A 25,789-nucleotide genomic window follows, 5' to 3' on the forward strand; every position below is an offset into this window, starting at 1 on the left:
CTTGTCCCGGTCTCAGACTGGGCGGACCACCGGTCAAGCCCGCCACTGACCGTCTATTTTTCCACATCATCACTTTGATGAGAAGAAAACGTCCCTTTCTAAAAGAACAAATAACTTCAATTAATTTATAGGTTTTTTTAAAGATTTATTTTTGGGCTTTTTTGTGCCTTTAATGGAGAGACAGGACAGTGGATAGAGTCAGATATCAGGGAGAGAGAGAGAGTGGGGAATGACATACGGGAAAGGAGCCACAGGCTGGATTCGAACCCGGGCCGTACATGGGGCGCGCACACTACCCACTGGCCCACCAGCGCCCCATAATATGTAGTTTTATCCCTTGGTAACGTCCACAACATTCCTCTCACCTCTCTTCTTCCTTAGAGATGCTGACTTGTGTCCCTCTCCATCTGTCTCTCTCTTCCAATCAGATCGTTACTGCTAACCCCTGGAGCTCCGTGGCCATCCTCTGCGGCGTCTTCATGGCGCTCTTCAAGGCCGCTAACTTTGCCAAGCTGTCCGTCCAGTGGATCATCAGAATGCGCAAGAGGCATCTGAGGAACAAGGCGCGAGAAATGAACCCCATCACTGACAGCTGAAGGGCTGAGCGGGGGCGTGTCCTAACTGACTTTTGAGGGAGTGGCCTAAAGTGTGACGAGCGCACAAACAAACACTATTAAATATGAATTATTAACCCTTTCCTACCTCACCCAATCATATCTACTTTATAACACCAGATAAAGACAACTTTAGTTAAATGTTCTAATGACACAAAAAGAAGATTTATGATCAAAGTCAAAATTTAAAGTGCTTGCAAACTCCTGCACAGTCATGTTGCCAGTTAGTTCATTGTAAATAAGACAGATTACTTTACTTCCCCATGATCCTGTCTTATTAAATAGATTTTATTTACAATTTAAAGTACAAAAAATATATATTCTACAAAGATATGTGAAGAAAAATACGAGAAGCCTGCTGCAGTTAGTTTAAACAAAAGTCCCGCCTCCGACAGGGCAGAAAGCCAATCAGATTTCTAGGGGGGGGGGGCCCATGCCGCCCCTCTGGACACGCCCCTGGAGCTCACACAGTCTGACCAGATCTGAATGATCAGTGACATCATTAATGTGTCCTGACTGAAAATGTCCAGATTTATTATGTTCCTCAAAATGGTCAAAACTTCTCTGAATTTATAGTTTTATTTTTGCATTTCATAAATATTTTCCTGAACATTCCTGGAAATTAAGTTTCTGTAGGCGGCGCACATGAAAGAAAAAAGTTGCTGAAGGCGGAGACGCTCGTTTTGTACGTTGTGGGTTCGAGAGCTTTTTAAAGAACGTTTCAAGTTTTAAACTGTTTCTAAAAATGTGAAGTTTGTTCAAAATGTTGCTGGATTTGTTTTATCATTAATCTTACTCTAAAGGGAATGTGTGTGTGTGTGCGTGTGTGTGTGTGTGTGTGTGTGTGTGTGTGTGTGTGTATGTGTGTATGTGTGCGTGCGTGCGTGCGTGCGTGCTTCTTATTGAAGAACATTTCATGATTATTTGACGGAACATAAAGTGAGTTCCTCTTCCTCCGTCTCAGAGATCTGATGTTTATTTTTTCCTGATGTAGTCTGAAACTGTCCGTCTGTCTCCCTGCTGAGGTTTTTATCTGATTGTAGTAAACCAATGATCTGTGTGTGTTTGTCGCTGTTAAATTTGTACTTGAATTAACGTCTTGATTGTGTGGTGGTCAGTATTTTATTCAGAGCTTTCTTTTGAGATAAATAAAAAAACAAACATTCAAAGTGAGTTTTACAGTCTGTGTTGATCTCTTGATTTTATTGTATAAATATTAAAGTGAATGTTAGAGCTGCTCAACTTCAACCTGTGTAATTAACATAACCAGTCGTCTCAGTCTTATCATCACTACAGGTGTCAACGTCAATATTAGACTGATCAGTTTGTTATCACACTTCATGTTCCTGCTGCACAAACTGTTACCGTTATACCTGACGTTGTAGCTTTACATTTATCTTACCTGTTGTTGTTGTTGTTGCTCTGTTTGTCCGTCTCCTTCTTCCTGCATCTCCCTCTATCCAACTTTCAAGTGCAAACTGTCTAACTTGCAATGGACTAAATTGACAATACATTTATTTTTGGTAAATTAGACAGAGTACAAAAGTTAAAATTGTGACTTTGCACATAATCTTTGTTTTTGAGTCCCTAAAGAATCAAGCTGAGGCGATGAATTGTCAAATTAAGTTACTAACAAGAACATTTTATTAATGAAAAAAAATAATAATAATTTGCATGTGTGTGCCCACAAACTTCAGTCAGTGCCCCAAATCTGGACACGCCCCTTCCTGTACTAAACATTAAACATATAAAACGTTTTCTTGGTGAACACAGAAACATAAAGAACAGTTTAATCTGAAGGGGATAAAAGTCAGCAAACACCTCTGCTTTACCTGGGTCACCTTTACTGTTGTAGTTTCCCTGAGCTGCGCTGTTCTTGAACGCTCCCCGTTTGTAGTTTCCGGTTGGGGGCGGGGGGGGGGGGGCGAGGACCCGGATGTTGTTGTTAGCTTCAGCGGTGGAGATGCAGTAGCTACACATCTGGATGTTATAAAGGTAGCAAACAGTCATGTTTTCTTATGTGAAAAATGTCCAGAATCATTGTATCGGAGCTGTTCTCCCTCACATTTTATAATAACTGAATTATTATTATTATTATTATTATTATTTAGCAACACAAGCGGCGCTCCTCACTAGCATGTTTTTACTAGCATGCTAACCTGTTTGTAGCATTAACTAAACAGTTCAGATTAATGTTTTATAAACAATGTTTGTATTGTTCGTTGGTTTAATCATCTTTTTGTCTGCTTTATGACTGATGGCATGCAGCGACACTAAATATACTGATCGACTTCAACAGCTAAGTTAGCTACAACAATGCTAACAACAGAGTTAGCTCACCTTTAAACTTCGATCAGCTGTTTGATTCCTTCTCATGTTTCATCTTGTTTGATTCCTTCTGATGTTTCATCTTGTTTGATTCCTTCTCATGTTTCATCTTGTTTGATTCCTTCTCATGTTTCATCTTGTTTGATTCCTTCTGATGTTTCATCTTGTTTGATTCCTTCTCATGTTTCATCTTGTTTGATTCCTTCTCATGTTTCATCTTGTTTGATTCCTTCTGATGTTTCATCTTGTTTGATTCCTTCTCATGTTTCATCTTGTTTGATTCCTTCTCATGTTTCATCTTGTTTGATTCCTTCTCATGTTTCATCTTGTTTGATTCCTTCTGATGTTTCATCTTGTTTGATTCCTTCTCATGTTTCATCTTGTTTGATTCCTTCTCATGTTTCATCTTGTTTGATTCCTTCTGATGTTTCATCTTGTTTGATTCCTTCTGATGTTTCATCTTGTTTGATTCCTTCTCATGTTTCATCTTGTTTGATTCCTTCTGATGTTTCATCTTGTTTGATTCCTTCTCATGTTTCATCTTGTTTGATTCCTTCTCATGTTTCATCTTGTTTGATTCCTTCTCATGTTTCATCTTGTTTGATTCCTTCTGATGTTTCATCTTGTTTGATTCCTTCTGATGTTTCATCTTGTTTGATTCCTTCTGATGTTTCATCTTGTTTGATTCCTTCTGATGTTTCATCTTGTTTGATTCCTTCTGATGTTTCATCTTGTTTGATTCCTTCTCATGTTTCATCTTGTTTGATTCCTTCTGATGTTTCATCTTGTTTGATTCCTTCTCATGTTTCATCTTGTTTGATTCCTTCTGATGTTTCATCTTGTTTGATTCCTTCTCATGTTTCATCTTGTTTGATTCCTTCTGATGTTTCATCTTGTTTGATTCCTTCTCATGTTTCATCTTGTTTGATTCCTTCTCATGTTTCATCTTGTTTGATTCCTTCTCATGTTTCATCTTGTTTGATTCCTTCTCATGTTTCATCTTGTTTGATTCCTTCTCATGTTTCATCTTGTTTGATTCCTTCTCATGTTTCATCTTGTTTGATTCCTTCTCATGTTTCATGTTGTTTGATTCCTTCTCATGTTTCATCTTGTTTGATTCCTTCTCATGTTTCATGTTGTTTGATTCCTTCTCATGTTTCATGTTGTTTGTGTTTGAAACTGGATATAAAGTCATGCAGGAGTAGATAAACAAGTTCCTCTTGTTCAACTTTGTGCAGATCTTCATCTTCTTCTTCTTCTTCACTTATTATTGATAATTTAAGAGGCTGAACTTTAACTTTATAAATAAACTCTCAGAACCTGCTGAGCAGCTTAATGTTCTTCTTACTGTAAACCACCTGAAGCTCCTGCAGCTCATGTTTGTGTTTGTTTGTTTGTTTGTTTGTTTGTTTGGTGTCTTGCAGCCTGCATGCTGCCCCCCTAGTAACAAATAGCTTCCCTTATTTGCACTATATCTCTATATCTATATTTGTTTACCTAATCAGTTACTGCTCAATATTAACTGTATATATTCTTTCAGTCAACACAACTGTCTATTTATTTATTATTATTATTATTATTATTATTATTATTATTATCATTCATTCACTGAACAGAAATTGCTCTGGCCACTTTTTGCATACTTCTCTTTCATATCACCACAAATATATTGTTGTTGTTGTTGTTTTTGTAAACGCTGCTGTTTAAGATTGCTGCTCACAAAGTTTCGTTGTGTCCTTGTATACAATGATAATAAAGATTCTATCATCTATAGAGATTCAGTGAAAGGAAAGATTATCCTCCCTCTGCTGCTTCTGGATAGAATACAATAGAATAGAATAGAATAGAATAGAATTACTTTATTGATCCTAAACTGGGAAATTGTGGCGTTACAGCAGCAGGTTATCCAAACACACAATATAATATTAAATACAAAGTAAATAAGTACTAAAAATATCAAAACTAAGAATGAGAATATATACAACCAGGATTTAACTAAACATTACTAGTCTTAAATATGAAGACTATTTAAGACTTTAAATACCTTATCTTATTTTATCTTATTTTACCTTATTCTGGTTGTATTGCACCGCGGGACGGAGACAAACACAATTTCGATTCCACTGTATGTCTGACATATTTTGAAATTGACAATAAAGTTGACTTTGACTTTGAAGATTAAATGTAAATGTGCAAGAACAGAGTTGTAAATGGACAGTATTGACATCAGTTAAAGTGCATGAGTGTAGACATGTTATCAGCAGAAACTATTCAATATAACGGCGAGTAGACAGACAAATGAAGTGAACATGAGTGCAGGGATCATTTGTAAATGTAACGTGCAGAACAGATTACAGTATGAAAGGGAGGAAGGAGACACAGTGAAGGAGGGGCTGTGGAGCATTAATTCATAATGCCATAAACAGAATATAGGCCTCACTAATGAACGAGATGTTATACCAAATCCTTCCTCATGGCCTTTACTAGCTCTGATCTATATTAAACTTTAATACTTGGAAGTTAGGTCATTCAATTTGGTGCGGATGAGTCAGCTGTGCCCCACACAATTGTCTATTTTCTCCTATTATTCATTTTTAAGAAAGCAAAGCGAGGGAAATTTATTTATACAGCAACTTTCAGCACCAAGGCAATTCAAAGTGCTTCACAAAAAACATTGAAAGCATCATGACAAACGGAGAAATACATAAAAAGAGGCGCATGGATAAATTATAAACAGCAAAAACAGGAGTTAAAATGTAATAAGACAGTTTCAAAATAAATTAAACGTTACAGTGCAGTGTAGAACTGTAAAACAATAAAACAAATGTATCGTGATTAATCACATTTTTAATCGCATGCTTGAAAGTCCATTATTTTTCATTTAAAAATTAAACTTGTTAGGCTTTTATTTTTAATTTTTGTACTGTCTTAACCTGAGAGTACTGTACGCTTTGTGCTTTTACTTTGAAATAACGTAAGGGGTGGCTGTGTCTCAACCGTAAGGTCTGGGGTCTGATACCCAGCTCCTGCAGCAACATGTCCGCTGTGTCCTTAGGCAAGACACTTAACCCTGGTGATCGAGTCGAGACCAAGACCATAAATACCTCTGAAAAATCCTCATCTTGTGTTTAGGGGGCGTGTCTCTCACTTAGACCGTAACAACAGGAAGGTTGCGTTAAAAAATATAAAACAAACTACAAATGAATTAAAGGTATTTGCTCTTTTAAAAAGAGGCGTTTTCCTTCTGACAAACAGCCAATCAGTGGTGGTCTTGATTTAAAATCTGGAGTCTGCCCAGTCTGAGACCAGGACACCTTCAAAAGGTGGTCTCGAGACCGGTCTTGAGACAATGACTGATTTCTACAACACTAGGTGGGTCGTGTAAATGTTCAGAACTCGATACTCAGATATTCACTTTTCCTCTCTGGGTCACATTTGAACAGATATGGTTTGATGTTTGGTTTTTTTGTGTTAAAGTTTTTGCTTTCAAAGACTTCCAAACTTTTCTAAACTTCCATTCATACCATGGTGTATAAATGAATAACACTCCAGAATGGATCTGGGACCACACATGGTCCGCTGCGTCCTGAGGAGGTGATGTTAGTGTAGAAGAAGCCATCAACCACACACGGGCGTAACCTCCGTGGCGTTTGGCCTCGATGCCTGGCGTTACTTTCCCACCCTGTTTGTAGACCTTCAACATGTCCAGACTTAGCCGCAGTGCTGCCCCGGCTCTGCTGTCGACGGGTCACACTGAGCTGCTCCATCAGCAGACTAGAATTAGACCAGCATCCAGCTTGAACTCTGTGCTGGCATTCGGGCTGCGGTGCCGAGGAATGTTGTTGAATAGCGAGGCGACGTTGTTCAGAGAAGATGAGCCGTGAGCTCCCTCGTCCGTGTTCGTTTGTTGAGGTGTTGCTAAAAGCTCAGAAACATTCACTCTCTCTCCACAAAATACAGAACTCTGTTTCTTTCTTCTTCATAAACTAACAATTTGTTTTTTCTTCTTCTCTGTTTACGACCGACAGTGGGCTGATCTCCACTCACCATCAAGATGGCGAGAGACCGAAAGTGCATCCTCTGTGAAACAGTCCACGTCTCCAAGCAGGTAACTCACCTGTCTGTAAGACCACACATTCAGGAGCTCGCTCTCTGCTCATATCAAAAATATAAACTATTTAAAGTATTCAGGGTGAGACAAAAAATAAACTCTCAAATATTTTTTATTTTATTTTATTTTATTTTATTTTATTTTGTTTTATTTTATTTTACTGGATGAAACCTCTGTTAGGATTTGTTTCACATCACCCTCATGGTTTAGTGTTTGCTTTGATAAACTACATTATTTGCTGCGTTGGCTAGCCTAGTGGTTATGACCATAGACTGTAAATATAAAAGGATGTAGCCTGAGTGAGGCCACTAGTCTGTTCCTGCAGGGGGCGCAGGAGTCCCGTCGATGGCGGTCTCCACGCTGGAAATGATGTCTCAGTCTAACTTTCAGTCAACCTAACGACAGGCTGAGAGCAATCAAAACAAAGCCATCAGTTCACGCCCTGTACAGTGTGCACCAATGATGACATTTTTCAAGGCCTGAGGTTGCCGCTTGGTTATGACACACGTACAGAGGCTGTAGTCCCCTTCACAGCGTGTGTTTGAAACCGTCCTCGTCGACCTTTTGCTGAATGTATGCATGTCACCCCCCACTCCCCACATGTCCTGTCTCTCCTCAGCTGTCCTATCTGATGAAGACAAACACGGCCACAAAAAATAACTAACTAATAATTATAGTTGAAAATAACTTCACCTGTTTGGAAATTGTTTTTCAATTTGGTGTTCTGATCGTTTGTTTAGCTAAAGTTGTAGAAACATTTTCTTGCAGTGGAGCGTTCGTCATGAAGAGTTTTCTCTGGGAAGCTTTTTGAATGTCTCTATCACACATGGTTCAGAACTTCTGAGACATACAAACTTGTTTATTTACCTCTAACAGAAACATTTTGTATCTGCTGTGTTTGTGCAGGAGATGGATGAGCACATGAGAAGTATGCTGCACCACAGAGAGCTGGAGAAGCTCAAAGGCCGGTATGTTTCAAAAAACAACAAACACACACAACATGCACAGATTTGTATCCGTTATCACAGCTTTTATTTCCACTCTGACTTTCTGAAATCACTCGTATGCTTCTTCCTGATCCGTGAGCAGAGTCACAAAAGTTGCAAAAAACACTCGACATGTCACCACAAATGCATCGTCAAAGGATAAAACATGTAAGATTCAAATGAAAGCTTCGACTTTCTTTCCAGACTTTTCTCCAAATTGATCTGGGTCACGGGGCACGTGTGCACAGAGGCACGTGTTCATCACAAGTGGATGAACGGGCAGCTGCCTCATCTGTGGCACACATATATATTTAGACACAATCTCTCCGGAACAACGGGCATGACCGAGAGAGAAGGCAACTGGCTATCTCATGACCGCCATGTAGATTACTAATGGTATGCAGCCTGTCGCTGAGACGGAGGAATCTGGAGCCCCGGGGCTGCTGCTGCTACATCGCTGAGATTTTATAAAACCCTGATGTGCAACTACAGATACTTATTAATGCAGATTATTTAGATTACTTATTTGAAATATGTGCAGGAAGAAAAACTTTTTTTTATTTTTTAAGATTTATTTTTGGGCTTTTTGGGCCTTTGGAGAGATAGGACAGTGGATAGAGTCGGAAATCAGGGAGAGAGAGAGAGAGAGGGGAATGACATGCAGGAAAGGAGCCACAGGCCCCCCCCCCCCCCCCCCCAAAAAAAAAAAAGAAAAAGACATTTTTAAAATGAACAAAAAGTGCACGTTGAGTTAAACCTGTGGTCCTCAACTCGTCTAGCATCAGGACTCGTCCACCAGCTCCTCCCTGAGAAATCACAACCCAACTTTTCAGCAATTTTTCTACCAGTCAGAATAAAAAGAATTGTGCAGTTTGGACCTCAGACGGTAAAAAACATGTGATGGAAGCAAGAAACTGAACAAAACAAACAAGTTTTTCGAAGTTGCTTCAAAGAGTTTTTGACACATTTTTCTTCCAGGCACACATTCTCGACTCGCTTTAGGGTCCCGACCCTCCAGTTGAGAAGCACTGATTTAGAAGTCAGTGTGTAGGAATGAGAGATGTAGAGCTTTGCTTTATCTGAAGCTGAAGTTGATGTGAGGTCCATGCTGACTCTTAATCCTCATGCATTTTTGTCCATTTGGTGAAATGTTTCCTCTTCATCTGGCCATCATTTTGTCTGTTAGTGCATATGGCACACATTTTTTGTAAGAAAGTCTCTCTTGACACATTTTGGAATGAACATTTGTTTTTTTAAAAATAGATCAATAGAACACTGAAACATGTTTACTCCCCTCTGAAGTCACTAAGGACAAAAATGTCCACTTCCAAAAAACTGCTTTAAAAATAGAACAGATTGATATTTTTTTTGTATAAATCTCTTAAACAACTTCAGCCCTGCTCAAAAATAATTTAACCCTTTAAATGCCAGAATCATGTAATCAAACTGGCATTTAAAGGGTTAAATTCCTAAAAATGATTGAATGTTTGGTAGTTTTGAGCAGGGCTGAAGTTGTTTAAGAGATTTATGCAAAAAAAAAAAAAAAAAGTAGAAATAAATATCAATCTGTTCTATTTTTATATCAGTTTTTTGGAAGTGGACATTTTTGTCCTTAGTGACTTAAGAGGGTCGTAAATTAAACTGATGCCTGAGGGTTAAAATGTCAATTCCAGCATTTACCTGCCGAGTGTTTTAAAGCTTTAGGTGTTTTTTTTCCACATATTTGAATGATTGCACCTGTGATGGATCTCTGTAGATGTACAGACATGCAGCTCTCTCTCTCTCTGGGCCTGACAGCAGTCACAGCTGCACTGATAGAGGTTAAGTGTGACTACGATAACCAAGGTCACTCTGCGTCTGCTCGCCTTTACCTGAACCCTCACCTTCATGCTGTGTCAGTCAGAAGCTTGACACACTTATTATAAGACATTAATCTTATTAGAGCAGTATGTGGTCGAAGCCCTGACTTTTGCATCATCTTGAGGATAAATCCTGAGCCTCTGGGACGGTCTGACAGCTGGTTTAGGGAGACGCTGTGACTCACACATAAACTACTTCAACTTCTCCATCTGAGCCTCCTGAATCTTCCTTCTGTGAAGTCAAGTATCGACAAATTTCCTCATCTGAAAGACACGAATCATTACTAATCCACTGCTCCACTGCTTGTGAGAGATAAGGTGTCAGTAACACTAGCTCATCGAACAACGAGTTTGCCAACTGCACGAGAGGTCAGAGAATGGCAGCTAGCCATGACACAGATCTGAAAAAGAAATTGAGACGGAGCCAGCAGAGTCACAGCCCCGATCAGAATCACAGGGTGGCATACTTGGGAGAGGTTTTTGAAGTGGAGGCTACGAGCAGCTGCAGGAGGCTCCAGTTACACAGGCTTTGCACGGGATTGGTCAGCAGGATGCTCGGAGTCTATAACACATGCTAGCTCCGGCTGGTGGGAGGGGAGTGTGAGGTCAAATACAGACATTACCTTCTGTGGAGTCTCAGAGCGCAGCAGACACCATCATGAAAGCGCGCTAGGCTGAGGGCGCCGTGCCTCTCTCTCTCCCCCTCCGTGCGTCCCAGTGCTGTGCTGCGTGGCTGCGTGGCGTCCAGCCCGGCTGCTCCTCCTGCCCTCGCTCTGCCTCCGATGGCCCGCTGAAGAAAAAGAGAACTACACGATCAGGATGAAAAAGATTTTAACTTTATTTGAACAAGAGAAAATTATTAAGTTAGCAACCTCCTGATCTGCCACAGATAGAGAATTTGGTGATTTCTGAAGGATTGTTGAGTATTCTCCTCTCCTTATTTTTATTGAGACTTGAAGTAACAGAACGTAGAGCCGGAGTACGTAGAACAGGCTCTGCAGGCAAGAACAAAAAAAAAAACCTGAACCAGACTAGATCAGAACAATGCCCGAAGGAAGAATTGAACGCCCGCTCTCGCCTTCCCTCCCCAGGGACTGCGGACACGAGTGCAGAGTGTGCAAGGTGACGGTGGTGAGCCTGACTGATTACGCCGGCCACATTTCCAGTCCCACGCACAAACAGAATGTGGAGGCTGCGGAGAGGAGGCACGCCGGGAACGAGCGCGACGAGGACTACTTCGATCAGGCTTTGGTGCAGCTGGTCGAGAAGAGAAAAGAGCAGATCAGGTAAGAAAGTCACGCTTTGTTTTGATGTTGTCATACTATCTTTCAAAGCAGCAAGAAAAAAACACAAAGTGGTGTCGCTCTAAAACTAAAACTCTTTGTTGTGTGCACAAAAAAAGTGTCAATGTTCAAAAAGTTTAAGAAGTCGTCCAGTGCTGATTCATTTGTGAAAACATACATGTACACTTTGTTTTGAGTGCTTATAGGAATGATTCGAGAATAGTTTGTATTGTAATAATAACAAATAGAGGTGTAGAAAATAGGAGTTAAAACGACTCCAGTTTATATCAAGAAATTCAGTCATTCATGTCATTTCAGTTTGCTCTTCTTTGATGAAGTGTTTTCAAATAGTTTTTGGTAATCAGGATTAGATATGACAGCTCTGGTTTTATGTGTTCATGAGCCTTGTATAGTCACTTCTCACCGGCCTGATTTAGCTGCTGCTTCGAGCCGAGCTGCGGCTGGAGTCGAATGTCACGACGACGACGACTGCGGCCTAAAAAAAGCTCGACCTCAGTTTAGACAAACTCTTAACTATGCTGCCCCTTGGAAAGAGTGAAGACACAAACAAACAAACAAATGTGAGTTCTGCAAAAACACAAACGTGTGGCGAGATGTCGAAGGAAAATATTTTTTATATTTTATTTTTCGTTTTTTTCAAGAAACACAGTCAAAGTGAGGACTAGGGCAAGACAGTACGAATAAGATAAAATACAGGCACAGGTACAGTACATGATGGATGGAGCGTTCCTCTGAAGCCAACATTTAGTAATCACTTTTTTTACTTGAATATTTGACGTATTTGTGTCCCTTTTCCTGTCGGTCTGCGCAATTTGGTCAAACAGGAAACCAAACTCTCGCTGAAGTAGAGATACGCAAAGAGACTTTTTAAAGTGTTGAAAAAGACTCAGGTGTATCTGGAAAAAGGTGAACTATGAAGCTGGATATTTCAGGGTTTCCAGTGCTGTTCAGGTTAGATCACCATGGTAACGTAATGCAGGACTCCTAACCTTCTCTGTAGCAGGTTATGTTCAGGATCCTGTGAAAATCTCTCACTGACCAATCAGATCCTTTGATCATGAAGCTCTGAGACATGATTGAGAGAGATGTTTTCACACTTTTACTCCTGAAATTGTCAGACATACTGCGCCTGAAATCTAACCTGAGTTATTTGTTCACCCATGGGGGAGCGGGAGACTTCCCCTGTTGGACAGAATTAAGAGGACGCAGAAATGTTGGATGAAGGAGCGTAGAGTTTTGGCGCTAGGATGAACACTTTGACCTTTTTATCAGTGCTATCTTTAGTTTCAAGAGCGTAAACATGAGGAAGCAATTTCAGTGCATGCACAGTGACCTCACTGGTTGTGTGTCAGATTCAGGATTTAAACGTCCTCCCCCCCCTCCCTCTAGCTCATGGTAATTATTCCTGAAAACATCAGCTCACCCCGGCTTCATGTGGAACACTTGTAACTAACGGGCTAGTTGGTGTGAATGTGGTGGTTTGTGATTGCTTTGTACACAAAACTCACCCTGAAAGTTTCAGGATTTTTAACAGAGCTTTGTGCATGTGTGCAAAGGGCTAAAGTTTGACCTAAACATGAGAGGTACATTCTGTGTGTGTTCATTTCTGTGTCTTCTTTTTTTAGAAAAGAGAAGGAGGCAGCCGCTGCAAAGCAGGCAAAAGAAGAAGAGGAGCGAAGGAAAAGCGAGGAGCTTCAGCAGAGGTTAAAGGAAGCCAAGGAGCGTTACCGACTGGAGTTCTCCTGGCAGCGACCGCAGTGCTTCGGTGGATCCAGTCCTCACAGAACCTGGTACAGGAGCAACCAGTACAGCGACAGAGCCGGGGAGGGACAGCCCTGGCAACAGAGCAAACAGGGAAAGAGCGCCACCTGGCACGCACAGGAGCCTCCAAACTTTCAGAGGTGGGTTTCTGAAGAGCTCACCGGGAGGAGCTGGAGCGGTCAGGAGCATGTGGGGAACAGGCCGGTCAGTCAGGGGGCAGTCCAACAGAACCGGCTGCCTTGGCTGAGCAACGGAGGCAGCAGTAACGGGATCTACGGTTGCAACAACATTTCTCAGTGCCAACAAAGAGGCCGTCCTCTGAGCCTGTTTGAGACCCCGTTGTATCCGCCGCCACCCTTTTTATTTGCACAGACTCCTAACCAGTTTCAAAACGCCCCAGGAAGTCCAAATCCAGTTCCCAATGGAGAGGGACAAAAAGCCGAACCGGACCACAACAGCAGCAAGTGCTCCAAGACCTTTGGGAGCAATCCAAAGCTGGACAAAACCTCTCGCTGGTCCCCCTATCCGGTCTCAAAGGGGGTTGAATCTGTGCCTCATAAGGATTCAAACTTATCAGAGAAGCACCCCAAAGTCACCAAACCGCAGCAGCAAGACAAGGCCCCAGAAACCAGTAACAGGCAGTCCCAGCCCGAATGGAAACCAGGACAGTCTACCCCGAGTGGAAAGAGTCTGGAAGAGAAGGAGAGGCTCAAAACGAACCCCAAAAACAAACAAAGAGATCGGAGCAGCAGCGGCAGTCGAAGCAGCAGCGCTCAGAGAGAAGACCAACGGGACCCTGCGTCCGGCTCTTCAAAACAGAACGCGAATAATCCTTTGCTACATAAAGACCGAAAGGTGTCAATGTTTGGCCTTAACATCGGAAATAAACTCAGCAGGCCGTCCAGTCAGGCGCCGTCACAGTCAAAATCAAACACGAGTCAGAGCAGACCCGGTTACCAGGCGCCAGCTGTCGGGCCGCTTCAGTCGAGAAAAGAACGGCAGCTTCCAGAAACCTTCAACAAAGCCAGACAGATAGTGTTAGAGAAGAGAGCGTCTCTGGACGACAGGGTGGAAACGGCACTGCACATTACGGAGGAGGAGCAGCAGAGGGAGCGCGACGAGAGTCAGACGGGAGTGAACAAAGAGAACAGCTGCAGGCAGAACGCGGCCAAACCCAATGTGCCGGACTCTGTGAGGCCGGAGAAGCCGGCGGTGCAGTCTTCAGACAGCAGCCAGTTTCTCCAGTCGTTGCATGTGAGCACCTCGACCGCCGAGAACCCGGAGGTCGCGGCCTCGAGCGGGAAAGACGAGGGGAACAGGAAGAACAAGGAGGAGAAGGAAACATGCCAGGAAGAAGCTGTGCAGGCTGTGGAAGCAGCACAGAGCTCGGAGAGCGGCGGTGAAGCACAGCAGCAGCAGGTCTCGGGGTCAAACACATCGAACCTGTCTAAACTGGATCTGCCTCCCGTGTTGAAACGAGACCTGACCAAACACATCAGCTCCAAGAGCAAACCGGGAAGTCACGAGCCCAACCTGAACATCGCCAGGCGGGTGCGAAACCTGAGCGAGTCGAAGAGGAGCGACACGGAGAAGGGGGACTCGGGGCTCAAACCGACCGTGCGGCAGCTCATCAGCTCCTCCGGATCTCGACGCAATGTGAACTGGGAGCAGGTGTATCAGGAGGTCAGGAAGAAGCAGGACAAAGGGAAAGGCATGCCAAGGTTTGTAGTGATTCTTTCAATCAATCTTTATTTCTATAGCACATTTAAAACAACCTTGATTGACCAAAGTGCTGTACAAACACACAATGTAAAAACAACAAGTAAAATAACATATAGAATGAAGAATGAATAAAAACACGATAAATAGGAGCATGAATACAATTTCAAAATGTCAAGCTCAAATTGTATTAAAAGCCAGAGCAAAGAGGTGAGTTTTAAGCAAAGATTTCACAGCTATTTCCAACGTTTTAAGCCAGCCTGAGATTTAAAAAACTTCTGCGTCTCCTCTCCTTCAGGTTCGGGATCGAGATGGTGCCATGCGACCCGGAAGACCAAAGCCAGGAGGAGGACAGCATTCCCCTTCTCGAGGGTTTCCAGTGGGAGTCGTTGATGGACAGCTCCACACCCGCTTCCACCACCAGAAAACGCTCCTTATCAGAGAGCTCCATCGCCCCCGCGTCTCTCCACTCGCTGCCTTCATCCCTCACGTCGCAGGATGCAGAGTGGGACGAAGAGGTCGGCTCAGTGAAGCAGGAATTCTCCGCTCCTGCCAGACCTCAGTCGGACGACGGGGACAAAGACGATTGGCGTCAGCGAGACGTGGAGCAGATGCTCAGTCGGTTTGAAGCTAAAGCGCAGAAGCAGCCGGAGAAGCTGACGTCGGCGTCCATGAAGGCGCTGCAGAGGTCCGATTCGGTGCTCGGGGACAGCAGCTCAGGGGCAGAGCAGTACGACGGTCAGGGGACAGGAAAGAGACGGCGAGGGGCTGCGGTGAGTAAAAGAGAAATCCACCTGTTTCACTTCAGTTATTCTTTTTTACGTACTTCACCCCACACCTCACAGACTAAATGAACAGCTGACCACCTCACAGAGCAATACAAGTGTGCAATACTAACCTTAAAAACAAAAAAAAGTGTAATTATATAATGTGAAAAATAAGAGATGTAGAAAGTAGAGACAAGAAAACATATTTATATTTTCATTTCATTGTGTTCCCTTTGTTATTTTTTTGTATTATATCTTTGCTTTAATACAGTGTATATTTTCTGTACAGTTTATTTTAATTAACTTAGCTGTTACTACATCTTATTTATTTTTACTTTTTTGTACTTTTCTACTCTTTTTTTCTTACAATGCTTTTCTATTTTATATATCATTTTAAGTTTTTTGTAGAAGCTGACTCAGAGAGAAATGCACAAAAATTCCAATGTACCTGTACTGTCCTGTACCTGTGCAAAGGCAATAAACATCTATTCTATTCTACAGATCTATGAAGCCATTGTATATTAGATAATAATAATAATAATAATAAAGTTTTAATAATAAAACTTTATGATGCATCATCTTATGATTGTCGTGGGATTGATTAATAACACAGAATCGCTGTATTGTGATATTATCGTTATTGCTGGTCATGGAGAATCTGCTTTAGTTTTTGACTCGTCTCTCTGTTTTTTGCAGGATGTCCCGAGTGCCGAGACTTCCTGTCTGGAACACAACAACAAAAGAAGGAAGGTCAAGTCCAAAAAGGGTGAGTATCTAAATGTGTTTGTGTTTATAGACTGCAGGGAGATATCTCTGAGTCGAGCTATTTCACGGGTACCGATGCGTCATTAGTGAGTTTCTTTGTCTCCCTGCAGAGCGTTTACAGATCGACCAGCTGCTTGCCGTGTCTCTGCGGGAGGAGGAGCTGAGTAAATCCCTCCAGACCGTCGACACCAGCCTGATCACGGCCCGCGCCGCGTTGCAGGCCGCCTACATGGAGGTGCAGCGCCTCATGGTGGTCAAACAGCAGGTGTGTAAGCTTTGTCTTTCCTTCAGTTCTTTAACTAAACACACGTCTCTAAGTTTCTCAGACTGAAGCTGGAGTAAGTAAAGTTTACAGCTGGAATGAAAAAAACACAAAAGTCACAATAAACAGCGACTGCTTTGGGAATAAGGGAAACCTGGAATCCTTATTTTTCTTTTTTTTCTTTTTATACTTTGTTTTGATTTTTTTCAAACAGTTGCTTCATTCATTTAGTTATTTCATTTCAACAAACATGTTTTCAACATAAGATGTTGAATGAATCAAAAAAAGAAACCACCCCCAAGAAAAGAAGCAGCAACATCTTTAGAAATGAATACACAGACATACATACACATTAAAACAATGAAATAAGAGAGAGAAAAAATAAAATAAATATAAATATATGTATAATAAAAAAAAATGTAAAAAAATGAAATAGAAAACAAACAAACAAAAACATAAGTGGAGGGATATAGCCCCTATGTTTAATGCAAATTGAGGTTTTTCACATTTCTACATTGGATTAATTTAAATATTTCATGGGTATTGTCACACAAATATGCACATACATTCATTTTCAAACCTGCATATAATTACACATTTATATTGAAAACCTTATTTTTCATACTTGCATTAAAAGTTATGATTAAGATCTGATGAGAAATCGAGCGAGAGTCTAGATATATTTTTGGTTATACTCAAAAGCTTTCAGATTTTGACCCCGCTCTCTTGTGTGCTTTTTCTCCAGATGGCTGGAGAGATGAACACACTGAGGAACAAACGCATCGAGTTACTCAAAGGGATGCAAGGTGAGGCCGTGTTTGTCTGTAAAGTTCAAGAATGACTTGAGTTTTCTGTGTGAAAGCACTATTTGAAGTTAATGTAGACAGCGTTATGATGTTATTGCTGTACTTCTCCCCGCAGGAAGCATGGACGAAGCCCCTCAAGTCAAACTAAAAGAAGAAAGGGGGGATCCAGTCGTAGCCCCGCCCTGCATCACACTCCCCCCCGTTACAGACCCCGTTGTTTCTGCTGTCCCCAGTCCTGGTCCTCCTGCTGAGCGTGCCTCCCCACCCTCCTCCAGTCTTCCCTTAGAGCCCGTTTTTATCAAGCAGGAGCCTCAGTCTCCGGTTTACGTCAGCTCAGACCCTCCGGAGCACGTCTCCCTCTGTGCTCACAGCACCACCCCGGAGCTGCCTGTGGCTCCTGCTGCAGCCCCCCCACCAGGTAACACCCGCCAACGCACCTCCAGTAAATGAGTAGATATTTAATTTTATGTGTTTGTGACATTGCACTCGATATGTTACAGTCAGTCACTAACTCTAATGTTAGACCGACTTCTATTCTCAGGTGGAAAAACATATTGTTGCTTTAAAGGCTTTATATGTGATATTTTGATCCAGCAGATGTCGCCCTTGAGCACCAGCATGAAACCAAAACAACTCTCGCTGCATTGTTGTGTTAGCATGCTAATGCTAGCGATCTTTATTATGCTGGTATCTTCACACTGCATGTAAATTTACCTGAAATGAGCGTGATCTAGAAACACAGTTAAGCAGTGAGTACAGTATGTTATTCTTCTTTTCTCTAGTCCCTCAATTAAACTACTTTTATACACGAGGGGAGGAGTCAGCCGGCCGTCCTGGCGATGTAAACAAAGTGAAGATAGGACTCTGAAAACTCTGAAAACATCACAGACAGTGGAACTCGGGTGTTACACCCATTGTAGACAGTCATGACTCACAGAGTTATTTTCAGAGGATAGACTTGATTTCTATTATATTTAAGTGTGAAAAATCACATATAAAGACTTTAACTGATCCGTGTTCATGTGATTCTCCTGCAGACCCCCCCCTTAGTTTCCAGACTTCTCCTGAAGAAAGTCTTGACCTCTACCAGACTAACACAGAGCCTTCATGGGAGAACTTCTCTGAACCTGCAGACTGCAAAGAGAGTCTGTCAGGACTGGTTGAGACGATGGAAAAGGCCTCGCAGGCAACCAGGAACTTTGTCGACCCGTCATGTGACTTCAAGTCCTCCATAAAGCTCCTGTCCCCCAGCAGGAGGGGCTCTGAGGTGGGCAGTGTGGGTTGTGATTGCGCAGCGTTACCGTCCTTTGAGCACCCCTCGGTCCTGAATCTGCCCGCTTCTCCGTCCGAGCTGAGGAGCGGGAAGCGTGTCAGGAAGCTGAAGAAGAGGAAGGTGTTGAAGAAGGCTCAGGGGGCGGAGCAACCTGAGAGCAGCGACACCGAGCTGGACGGGGAGGCGCTGAGGCCGAGGTGGCTGCGACCGCGCAGGAGACCCAGCGGGAGCTCTCAGGTCAGCACGTCCACACTGCCTGTTGAAGACAGAGAGGGAGACGTGAACATGGAGGCGGGGGAGGAGGAGGAGCCTCAGCAGCTGTTTGAAACCATCAAACAGGAAAGAGAAGATTTTAAGCCGCCAAGAAACATGACCGAGCTTCCCCCCGCCGAGCTCAGGTTGAACTCAGATCCAGAAGAAAGTATGGAGGTCACCGCAGACTGTCAGTCCCCCCCCCACGTCTCCTCCACGGCTCAGAGTCTGGCCTGCAACGAGGTCTCCTCCACCAGCGACATGGACATCTGTAAATCCTCTGAGAGGTGAGACCTGAGCGTCCCGGGGAGTTTTTCTTTTTTGATATTTTGAAGCTGCTGTAATTGACAAAAACACATTTTCTCACATCAGCTTTAAATATGTTGAACACACACACATCGAAAAGGTGCAGGCTGAAGCTTATTATGCCTTCCTGATTTCAGAATCAGAATCAGATTTACACATTTACAGCGAGGCGTACACACCGTTTATTTTTTTCATACATATGACATGAAAAACAAACAACAGAACAAACTCACATCATTTGTTGTTTATGATGCTTATGTCCCTGTTTTGTTTGTATATGTTAACCATTTTCCCCTGCCTTTGTCAAACTGATCTTCCTTCATTTTCAACTTGTAGGTGATTTTTTCCATCACAAGGATATCGTCTTTGATTGACAGCCACTGTCTGTGGTTTGGTGTGTCAGTCTTTAGCCAGTTCTTAGTTATGTTTTTCTTTGCTGCCGCGAGTAGAATCTTGACCGAGTATTGTTCTCCTGCATGCACAGATCTCTGTTTCTTATATTTTTACAGTTAAAACAATTCTGCTCTCTTAAATTAACTCTTAATTTCTCTCCTTTCTTCCCCCTGCAGTGATCTGCCGTTTCCCGTCGCGTTCTCCAAGACGATGAAGACGTCGTCAGGTTAGTTTCCCTCTGAACTTATTTGTGTTTTCAGAGTCGAACGCGCTCCGACTTCATATCTGAGTTCAAGATTCAAGATTTGTATTTGTCACATGCTCATACAGATGTGCAGTGAAATGTAAAGACTGTTCCGCAAGGCCATGCAATAAACACTCAAATTACTAAAACACATAAATATAGTAATATAGAAATATAATGTAAAAAAAAAATGTTTCTAAATGTGTAAACTGTTGATTGAATTTTCCTCTGATGGGAGCAGACAGTGAGAAAATGTTTGAACACATAACTCAGGATGAATGAATGTTGATTTGAGGAAATGTGAAACTTCTTGATTTGGTAGAAATAAACTCAGCGAGGTATTTAGAGTGGAGACAAAACATTTAACCCCAATGACAAAATGATGAAGTGCTTTCACACTAAACGCTCTTCATCTGTCACAGACGCTTCATCCGACCACGGCGAGGACGACCTACCCACTGAGGGCGTGTTCGAGGGCCATCAGGAGGCTGTGAACGCCATGCAGATCCACAACGGGCTTCTGTACACGTGCTCAGGAGACCGCACGGTCCGAGCCTTCGACCTGGTGGTGCGTGTCCGTCGAGAACATCGAGAAGACTTTTCTTTTCTTTTTTTCTGTGGATGTAACAGCTGATAATGAGTTGTGTGTTTTTGTCTTGCAGAGTCATAAGTGTGTGGGCGTGTTCGAGGGTCACAGCTCCAAGGTGAGCTGTCTGCTGGTGTCCGCTGCGCCCTCTCTGCATCACCGCCTTTACTCTGGCTCCAGTGATCAGACCATCCGCTGCTACAGCCTCAAGGTAAACACATTTACTTTAGTAGGTTATTGGATACGTGCTTTTACTAATACTTGTTCTTTTTTTTGTTTTTTTTGTTCCATTGTTATGTCTGCTCCATGTCTGTCCTGCATGATAACCAAAAGCTGCTTTATGTGTATCCTGCATGGTTTATGTATTTTCTGCTAAGTTTATGCTTACCTGTCTGCTTCATTACTGTCATGATATTTCTATTTGTAGCTTTTAGCGATGTTTGAATTTGGGTTTTTTTAGGTAGCCTTTTATAAAATCTGGCCAGGGACAACAGATGAAAATTAGCCTTTTGGTTAACTCTGGCATTTTTACCAAAATGTTTATTAAAATGCAATGTCCCTGTAATATAAATAAATAAATAACTGACTCTATCACTGACTCATAAGAGCAGTAGTGATTATATTCCTGCAGCTCTGAGTGAATGAATGAGTTGTTCTCTGTTTGATCTGTGCAGAGACACATGACAGGGTTTGTTAGGGAGTGATTTTAATGCTAGTTTGAACAGTTTCCCAACTTTTATATTTTGTTTTTAATCATATTTTTGTTGAATTCTTCGGTTCATGCCTGGACTCTGACTCAGGCTTTCTCATGTTGTTTTACGTTCCACAGACTCACGAGCTGGAGCAGCAGTTCTCTCTGTTAGACCGAGTCCTCTGCCTTCACAGCCGCTGGAAGTTTTTGTACGCCGGTCTGGCTAACGGCACAGTGGTCACCTTTAACCTCAAGGTGAGACGTGCAGAACAACACCGTGTGCAACAAGACGATGTGACCTTACTATCTCATCAGACATTAAGGAAACATGCTATGTTGAAGTGCTGGCTTCTCTGACAACAATGCAGCAGCCAGTATGTCCTCCTTCTAACTTTAGATTCTGCTCCTGAATGCTCTGGATTTGTTTGAGGAGACAGCTCTCTTTAATGTTTTTAATTTCGACTGCAGTACTCATTTTAAACACTAGGGGTCATAGTTACATACTGCTCCTTTTAGCAAAAATAAAACATAATGCATGATAATCTGAGGTAGCTCTGATCGGTGAGTTTTTTATTCTTACATACATTTTTATTTGTTTACAGACAAACAAGCAGGTGGATGTGTTCGAGTGCCACGGCCCGCGGGCTGTGAGCTGCCTGGCGACGTCGCAGGAAGGAGCGCGGAGGATCCTGCTGGTCGGCTCGTACGACAACACCATCAGCGTGAGGGACGCCAAGAACGGGCTGCTGCTGCGCACGCTGGAGGGACACACAAAGACTGTGCTCTGCATGAAGGTAGGACGGGTGTAGAAAAGTGTTTAACAGAAACTCTTCACTTCTGTTTGATTTGTGTCTTTTCAGAGGCTGTTTTTTTTAACCCTTCACTGTTCCTCTGTTCTCTCTCTCAGGTGGTGAACGATCTGGTTTTCAGTGGTTCCAGTGATCAGTGTGTTTACGCACACAACATCCATGTGAGTCTCCAATCCTCTTGGAAACAATCGAAGAACAGTCAGACGCTCGTGAAATTAAATGATAGCTGATATGTTTGAGGAACTAGTTTTCTCTGTTTTTCTCAAACCGTGTGTGTTCTGTGTTCAGACGGGCGAGCTGGTGCGGGTCTATAAGGGTCACAGTCACGCCGTCACTGTGGTGTCTGTCCTTGGGAAAGTGATGGTAACCGCCTGCCTGGACAAACTGGTCCGAGTCTACGACCTGCAGGTCTGCACCCTGAATCCACCTGTCCTTTTCAAAATAAAAGCCTTTTCTTGAAGTCATGTTTTTTGTTAAAAACTGTTTTTTCTTTTTTATTCTCTCCTCAGTCTCACGAGCAGCTGCAGGTTTATGGTGGACACAGAGACATGGTGATGTGCATGGCCGTCTACAAGAACATGGTGAGCTCAAGTCGAGTTTATTTTTTAGATGTTACAGATGTTATGATGAATACCTTCACTGAGCTGCAGCAACGACAAGTTCAGTTGTCGTCTAGTTTAAAACCTAACTTGTAATTGAAGGTGTGTCAGCTGAGATCGTTCCAACATCTGCTGTAATAAGTGTGACGCCCTCTGTATAATCCTGTTGTCATGGTGATGGTTTTAAAAGGTGGAGGACGAGGAGGAGCAGAGGGTTTTTAGCGTCAGTGTCAGTGTGACTTTTTCATCGTTGTGTTTTCAGATCTACACGGGCTGTTACGACGGCAGCGTGGAGGCCGTCAAGCTGAATCTGATGCAGAACTACCGCTGCAGGGTAAGATTGAGAACGCGTTTCCTCCCACAGTAGCCGAAACGTTTTTAGTCTACAGATGACCTTTTTCGAGGTTCCGTCAGGCTTTTGGATTTGTGGGGACGCTGTGGTGCCCCGTGTGAGGCGTCGACTGTTGTTTGCACATTGGCTGTATGATCAGTTTGTTTTTTTTATTCCTCGTGCATTTGTACTTTGATTTTATTTTTGTTGCACTTCGTCGACCTGCAAAGAGCCCGCAGATGAAATGAGCCTGTGATGCTAAATGTGTGTTCAGTGTTAAATCGTGCACAATGTCCCATCTCTAAATAAACACAAAAACAGTTTCTCTTTGACTTCCTGCTTTAATCGAGTCTTATTGTGAAGCGTCGTTCAGCTCGACTGTGAGCAGAGATGTGCCGCCCTCCTAAAGATGTTGTGACTGACTCAGGTGTGTGTGTTGTTGTGTAGTGGCACGGCTGTCCGCTGGTGTTCGGGATGACAGAGCACCTGCAGCAGCACCTCGTCAACGACCACACGAGTGGTGCCAACGTCCAGACGCTCAAGTGCCGCTGGAAGAAATGTGAAGAGTTTTTCTGCGCACGCAACAGCTCCAAGCAGGTACGAGAAGAGATGAGTGTGAAGCCCGATTTTTACTTTTGATAACAGACAGATACTCCGCATAAAGACGCTTTTTAGCGCTGTGATTTCTGTGCTGGTCATATCGCCAGTTTCCCATCTCTGCTTGAATGTGTGCAGGTAACCATGGCGACTGAAACCAAGCGTGTTATGTTAGAGTTGGTAAATGTTGAGCAGCTGTTTATGATTCTGCAGTTATGGCTTCTGTAGAATTAAAAAAAAAAAGGAAGGTTTTATAAGTGCAGGAAATGCGATGCTACCCAGCAGACCAATGACAGGGCTCGTATTTGGGCCTGTTACTCTGTCAGCTTTATTTTCTAAAATATAAGACATCTGAAGACCATGAAGGAGGACGGCGGTGGTTGTGGGGACGACACGGTCCGATGGCGTTGGCAGGTCGTCAGGTGGTAGTAGTCAATGACAAACAGAGACAGTATGTTTCTTGTTTTGGCGCCGGTTATGACCCTCAGTAGCCTGTGTTCAATATATTTTTATATCGATCAATAAATACAAAAAGCATGAGACTCCACATGGGGTCACGACCCCGAGGTTGGGGAAGCCTGGCCTTGATGTCAGATTTGATTTTGACGCGTTTTGAACCAAATTTCTGCGTTCAAATCGGAGCTGGAACTCACCTGACATGACGCTTCAGACATTGATGTTTGTTTGTTTGTTTGTTTGTTGCAGGGGATCCTGCTGCACATGCAGAAACACGGCGAGGAGGAGACGGAGGCGGAGCCTTGAAGAGCTGCAGAGTTCCTCTCCTCTTCCCCCCCTCCCCCCCTGCCTCGTCTTTAACCTCCCATATTGGGGGGGCATTATCTTATCTTGGGACCCACTTAACTTAGCAGCGCTCCCGTGGCGCCTGACGAGTGGCGTCCAACGACTCCATCCTTTATGTTCCGTGTTGGAATCCAACCTTAATAACACAATGATGATGGGAGGACGCTCGGGTGTGCTTTTTTTAACCTTCTACAAACACGCCTTCCTCTCTCTCTCTCTCTCTGTCTGACCACGTTTCACTGACCAAAGTACGACACAGAAACTTGCTCATTGACTTTTGTTTGTTGAAGAAACTTCAGAGTTGCCGGCGTCGGAGGGAATCGTTTTCACTTTCACTGAAACTGCGACGAGAAGCGCTGAATGTGCGCGGCGGGATGGTCGGCTCCATTATGGCATGGGTTAGGAGATGTTTTTATTGTTGTTGTGATGTGTTTGTTGAGCAACTTAAACGTCTTTTCTTTTCTTTTTTTGATTAGACTGACAGTCATCACCGCTCGTATGAACCGGACGGCGTGATGATTTGAGTTTCATTGAAGTGAGACTATTTATTTCTTTCTGGTTTGTTTTTTTGTTTTATTTCCACTTCTCTAACGGTTTCTTTTTTTTTTCATTTTGGTTTGTTTTCTCGTTGCTCAGACGTTGAAGGACTTTGGCGCCGTGTTGTGTCGGCATTTGAGATTTTGACTTTTGCAGTGATAACCGAACCGAGGCGTTTATCGGAGTGGAGCGTTAACCTCGGTGTTCCTCGAGTGAGCGTGCAGAATTGTTTTTATGACACTGTTTCCTCCTCGGAGATGTTTGTTTTTTATTTTGAGTTTTTATTTTATTTTTTAAATGTGGGGGATTGAGCGAGCAGAACGCCGTTTCCCACAGAGACGAAGCGTGGAGGTGAAGGATGATTCATGAAGGTGTGCGATGGAGGAGTGAGACGGGGAAAGGTTAAGAGTTCATCTCCCATGCCATACTTCATCCAGGCGAAACAGGCGAAACAAAACGCCCCCTTTTTTAAAAAAAAAACACGGCTTGTTCAGATATGTTGAATCAGTGAGGGGCGGAGCCTAAGCTCTCACGCACACTGTTGTTGTGGCTACAGCTCGCTCTCTCTCTCTCTCTCTCGGTTGCGTCCTCCTCTTGAGGGTTTGTTCTCATAGCCGCCATCTTCCCAACTCGCCTCGCCCGTTTCTTTCATGACTCGAGGAAAGCATGCGGTTCCCCTCCTGACCCGGCATTCCTGAGTTTCTTCAACTTTTTCAGTTCTTATCGAAGTTGTGAAGAGATGTTTTTTAAGAAAGTGCAATCTATGACGTTAACGATAATTATGACAATTAAAAAAAAAAAAAAGTTTTAACTGCTAAACAAGTCTCTCTGTCTTCTGTCTCTGATGTGCTGATTCATGTGAAGCAAAAACATGAAGGTATTTTTAAACCTGTGCCTCATTTTTTCCCATATTTTCTGAGGTTATCCGCTTGCTTTTGTCGATGGAGTCTGCTGAATTTAAAGTCTTTATATGTGATTTTAAAACTTAAATGTAGAAATCAAGTATCTCCTCTGAAAATAACTCTGTGAGTCATGACTGTCTACAATGGGTGTAACACCCGAGTCCCACTGTCTGTGATGTTTTCAGA

General features: G+C 42.9%; 2 protein-coding genes across 2 annotated transcripts in view; both read left to right on the top strand.

The window, feature by feature from the left end:
• The window catches only part of pacc1 (proton activated chloride channel 1), a 6,985-nt gene extending 5,198 nt beyond the window's left edge, over window positions 1-1,787 (top strand). Inside the window, exon 8 of the mRNA XM_020656577.3 lies at window positions 429-1,787. Within this exon, the coding sequence (XP_020512233.1) occupies window positions 429-596 (168 nt within the window). The 3' untranslated portion in view covers window positions 597-1,787. The remainder of the gene's footprint in view (window positions 1-428) is intronic.
• A 755-nt stretch (window positions 1,788-2,542) lies between these two features.
• znf106a (zinc finger protein 106a) lies at window positions 2,543-25,523 on the top strand. Its single transcript, XM_020656579.3, has 22 exons — window positions 2,543-2,609; window positions 6,971-7,050; window positions 7,960-8,021; window positions 10,990-11,184; window positions 12,828-14,684; window positions 14,981-15,455; window positions 16,146-16,215; window positions 16,325-16,479; window positions 17,222-17,282; window positions 17,398-17,700; window positions 18,320-19,094; window positions 19,683-19,732; window positions 20,173-20,318; window positions 20,413-20,547; window positions 21,166-21,282; window positions 21,630-21,821; window positions 21,935-21,997; window positions 22,125-22,244; window positions 22,346-22,417; window positions 22,698-22,769; window positions 23,214-23,363; window positions 24,069-25,523. The coding sequence occupies exons 2-22, from the start codon at window positions 6,997-6,999 to the stop codon at window positions 24,123-24,125; spliced, it is 5,181 nt and encodes a 1,726-aa protein (XP_020512235.2). The 5' UTR covers window positions 2,543-2,609; window positions 6,971-6,996; the 3' UTR covers window positions 24,126-25,523.
• The last annotated feature ends 266 nt before the right edge of the window (window positions 25,524-25,789 follow it).

This window comes from Labrus bergylta, chromosome 18, assembly GCF_963930695.1.
Source record: "Labrus bergylta chromosome 18, fLabBer1.1, whole genome shotgun sequence".
NCBI lineage: Eukaryota > Metazoa > Chordata > Actinopteri > Labriformes > Labridae > Labrus > Labrus bergylta.

Bases quoted from the DNA above. Each gene is read 5' to 3' on its own strand.
- znf106a (XM_020656579.3), top strand. From the start codon at position 6,997: ATGGCGAGAGACCGAAAGTGCATCCTCTGTGAAACAGTCCACGTCTCC. The intron at 22,418-22,697 runs GTGAGCTCAAGT...TTGTGTTTTCAG, and splicing joins TGGCCGTCTACAAGAACATG to ATCTACACGGGCTGTTACGA. The intron at 23,364-24,068 runs GTACGAGAAGAG...TGTTTGTTGCAG, and splicing joins CACGCAACAGCTCCAAGCAG to GGGATCCTGCTGCACATGCA.